At 37.7% G+C, this 4,001-nt stretch overlaps 1 protein-coding gene across 1 annotated transcript; it reads left to right on the top strand.

Annotated features, from left to right (window-relative positions):
- Positions 1-246: 246 nt before the first annotated feature.
- LOC133817524 (uncharacterized) lies at positions 247-3,602 on the top strand. Its single transcript, XM_062250072.1, has 3 exons — positions 247-575; positions 1,104-2,405; positions 2,883-3,602. The coding sequence occupies exons 1-3, from the start codon at positions 393-395 to the stop codon at positions 3,108-3,110; spliced, it is 1,713 nt and encodes a 570-aa protein (XP_062106056.1). The 5' UTR covers positions 247-392; the 3' UTR covers positions 3,111-3,602.
- Positions 3,603-4,001: the final 399 nt, after the last annotated feature.

Consider the following 4,001-nt stretch of genomic DNA (forward strand, 5'->3'; position numbering starts at 1 on the left):
AATTTGGGAAAAGTATTTTCCCCATATTTATGCAAATGATAATAGATGTAAAACCCATAATTATGAAAATTCCCCATTCTATAAAGATTCCTTGTTGTTCCTTCCATGAAAAGGCCCACTTCAAATTACAATGGGCCGTGAGTTAGCGCCCATTTGTTCCTTCCAACGAAAGGCCCAGAACCTACAGGAGAGACTTTAAAAAGTCCTAGTCCTATTCGATGTTTGTCTTCTTCGATTGAAAAATTGAATACTCAAGTCTCTTAACCAACAAGTTATAAAAGTTAGGAGTTCTGGTTTTGGTTTCTCATTCATCTGAAATAAAAATATCTCATTCCGTACGATCGACAGACAGAGAGAGAGAGAGAGAGAGAGAGAGCGAGAGAGAGAGAGAGATGGATTTTGAGCTGAGAAGAGCGAGAGAGAAGTTGCAGAAGGAGCAGAAGGAGCGGAAGGAGAAGGCCAAGCTGAAAGCCGATAGGGAGAAGAAGGCTAAAGAAGAGGCCAAAAAGCAAAGGGAAGCCATTGAAGCTGCTCAGAGATCCAGACGCCTTGATGCTGCCGAAGCCCAACTCAAGGTTCTTATTTCTCCCTCTTCTTATCTTCGGATTTGACGAATTGGCTTCGAATTATTTCTCATTTTTATTTTCCTTGTTTGATAAATTATTTGGCTTCTTATAGTATTTTTAGAAGATGGGAAATTATAATTTTTGGAAAAAGTTTATCTTATTTTATTTTTATTTTCATATTCATGTATAAAATCATAAGAATTAGAAAGGTAGTCAAATCAATAGACACACATTAATCTTGTGTTTTTCATTTTGTTAAATGAAAGGGCGATTTGTAACATTGAAAGAAAACTTTGCAAAAGGTTAGAACTTAGAAGAGACTTTGTTTACATAGCTGTGATTCTTCAAATAAAAGGAAGTAAAGAAAAAGTAGAAAAATGGAATTTACATTAAAGTTAGATTAATAGTATGCAAAGGTTTTAATGGTTTTATATATAAATATATTGTAGTTGCATTTGACTTTTTATAGCGTTTTATTTTGTTCAGTTTTTTTTCTTTTCTTGCAACCTAGTTCAATGCCTTCTCAAATTTTTTCAGGCTGATCAACTAATGGAAGAAAGTTTGCTTGCCGGGAGGGGAATCATGTTTTATCGTCTACTAGAAGCTGTACCTTTTCAGGGAAATGGAGATAAGATTAAACTTCCACCTTCTTGCTTTAACGAGCTGTCTGATCAAGGGGCTTTTGATAAGGGACCTCTGTATTTCCAGCTGTCCCCAGTTAATGAAGAGGGTTCGTCAAACATCAATGCTGCTGATCAGGAAAGTCACCGGACCACTCATTCAGGTGTTTTGGAGTTCACTGCAGAAGAAGGTTTTGTTGGTCTTCCTCCTCACGTTTGGCAGAATTTATTTGCAACAGACACATTGAAGAGTCATATGATTGAAGTTCGCTATGCCTGGCTACCAAAAGGCACTTATGCTAAACTTCAACCTGATAGGGTTGGCTTTTCTGATTTGCCCAACCACAAGGCTATTCTAGAGACCAGCCTTCGGCAGCATGCCACCCTTTCTCAAGATGACTTATTCACGGTCAATTATGGGGAGCTTACATACAAGCTACGAGTCCTTGAGTTGAAACCTTCTACCAGTGTATCTGTCCTAGAAACCGATATTGAAGTAGATATAGTTAGCCCCGATTCAGCCGCTGAGCGGTCAGAGCAGAATGTCTTAAAACCACTCACGTTTGGAAAGCCAGATTCTGGCATGGTTGATGAAGGAAATTACGTGTATTACAAGTTCTCAGTAGACAATGATATTTGGGAGAAAGTTTCTTGTGGGGTTGCTCGAGTTGAGGTTAGGATAGATGCAGAGACTGATGGTGGAGATACCGATCTTTATGTATCCAGGCATCCTCTCATATTCCCTACCCAGCACCAGCATGAATGGTCTTCCTATGATATCGGTTCAAAGGCCTTGATCATTGCCTCTACAGCTAAGAACTTCTCAGCCGGTACTTATAGCATTGGCATTTATGGCTTTAAGGGAAAAACTAAGTACCACGTGTCAGTGAGCGTTCAGGATGACTGTAATCGTACAGTAGGTCAACAAGCTGCATCTCCCTCTTCGTCTATGGAGATGGATACTGTGGAGTGTAGGAACTGCAAGCGTCACATACCAAGTCGGACTATATCACTGCATGAGGCCTATTGTAGCAGACACAATGTTGTTTGTAAGCATGCGGGATGTGGAGTTGTTCTTAGAGTTGAGGAGGCCAAAAATCATGTTCATTGTGATAAATGTGGGCAAGCTTTTCAGGTGGGAGAAATGGAAAAGCACATGAAAGTCTTCCACGAGCCAGTTCGCTGCCCCTGTGGTATAGTCCTCGAGAAAGAACAGATGGTGAGCAATATTAACTTCAAGTTTTCTTCTATTACCTTTTTATTTTGTCCTTTGCATTTTCTTCAAGTCTTCGTTATATTTTTTAGCACATTCCAATTTTATTGCATAAGTCAATATCATGCATTTGTCTTGAGCACAAGACCATTCTTCTTCATGCCACTGCCTGTATCAGATTCAAATGCCAGTTTTCATTTTGCATTCTCTGATAGAACAGCATAAACAAACAGAACTATCAACAATCTATATGAAAAGATATTCGTTACTTGAAATATAGATTTGGTCGTATTTTGTTAGTGCTACATGTTGAAGATATATAAGAACATTTTGGAATGGCTTAAATAGTCTTTTTTTCTTTCTTTCTCTCTAGTTGTTAATTTGGTCGTTGGCATATACCTGGAAAGAAGTTTCCAGTCGATAATGGTACTGGCATCTTGCGAAAAAGAAACTCAACACTGTTCTTATTATTACTTTTTGCAGGTGCAACACCAAGCTTCGTCTTGTCCCCTGCGTCTAATTGTATGTAGATTTTGTGGGGACATGGTTCAAGCCGGAAGCTCCGCTCCTGATGCTCGAGACAGATTGAGAGGATTGTGTGAGCATGAAGGCGTTTGTGGGTCAAGAACTGCTCCATGTGATTCATGTGGTCGTTCTGTCATGTTGAAGGATATGGACATTCACCACATTGCTGTCCACCAAAAGAACTAAAAGCCAAGATAAAATAAAATATTGTTATATTCATTATGATTGGCTGAACTGTATCACGAAGGGGATTCGGCCAAAAAGTGGTGTGGGAAAAGTATTTGTGGGGAGTGGAAGGAGTGGCAATTGGGAATTTGTTATGATTGGTGGAGTTGTGAACTATTCTTAACAAATATTGTGTATTCACTGGGCACCTGAAAGAGACAATCGTCTGTCTTTCTTTCCCGATTTGCTGTTGCTTTTTCTTTCTCTATTGAGAGTAAATAATTGCCAGGTTGGTTGGATGGTGGATTATATTTTGGCTTTGCTTTCTCCTATGGTGGATGGAAGATATTCAAAAAGAAAAAAGCTAAAGGCACCAATAATGTTCTAGTCTTCTATGCAATCACACAATGCCATATGGTAATATGACATAATAATTATAGCTCATCGTGTCATGTCATGTAAATATAATAGTAAACTATAGTGAGAAGAATTAAAAGTTATTTTTCTGACGTATCTTCCAAGTATTTTTTATTCTAGCACTTTAAAGCTTTATGGCAGTACCGACATGGTCAAATATAACAGGTCCAAAATGTACAATTCCCATAAGTTGAATTAGGAAATGATGTAGATGATGGCTACAGAATCAGACTTTCGGTTTTGTACAATTGACCATCTCCACATTAATTTCACACTTACGTGGCCTTTGGTTTATTGTGATGGAATGAAATTGTTTGATTTATTGTAATGGGAATGGGAATGAGAATTTATTGTAATAAGAATGGTATTATGATGTTTTGTTTATTTTTAGAATGAATATTGGAATTAGATTTTTTTTTGGTTTGGTTTGGTATGGGAATGAAATGGAATAAATGGTGTATAAACAAAAATATCCTTATTTATTTTAATATATTT

The sequence above is a fragment of the Humulus lupulus genome, chromosome 2 (genome assembly GCF_963169125.1).
Source record: "Humulus lupulus chromosome 2, drHumLupu1.1, whole genome shotgun sequence".
Classification (NCBI taxonomy): domain Eukaryota; kingdom Viridiplantae; phylum Streptophyta; class Magnoliopsida; order Rosales; family Cannabaceae; genus Humulus; species Humulus lupulus.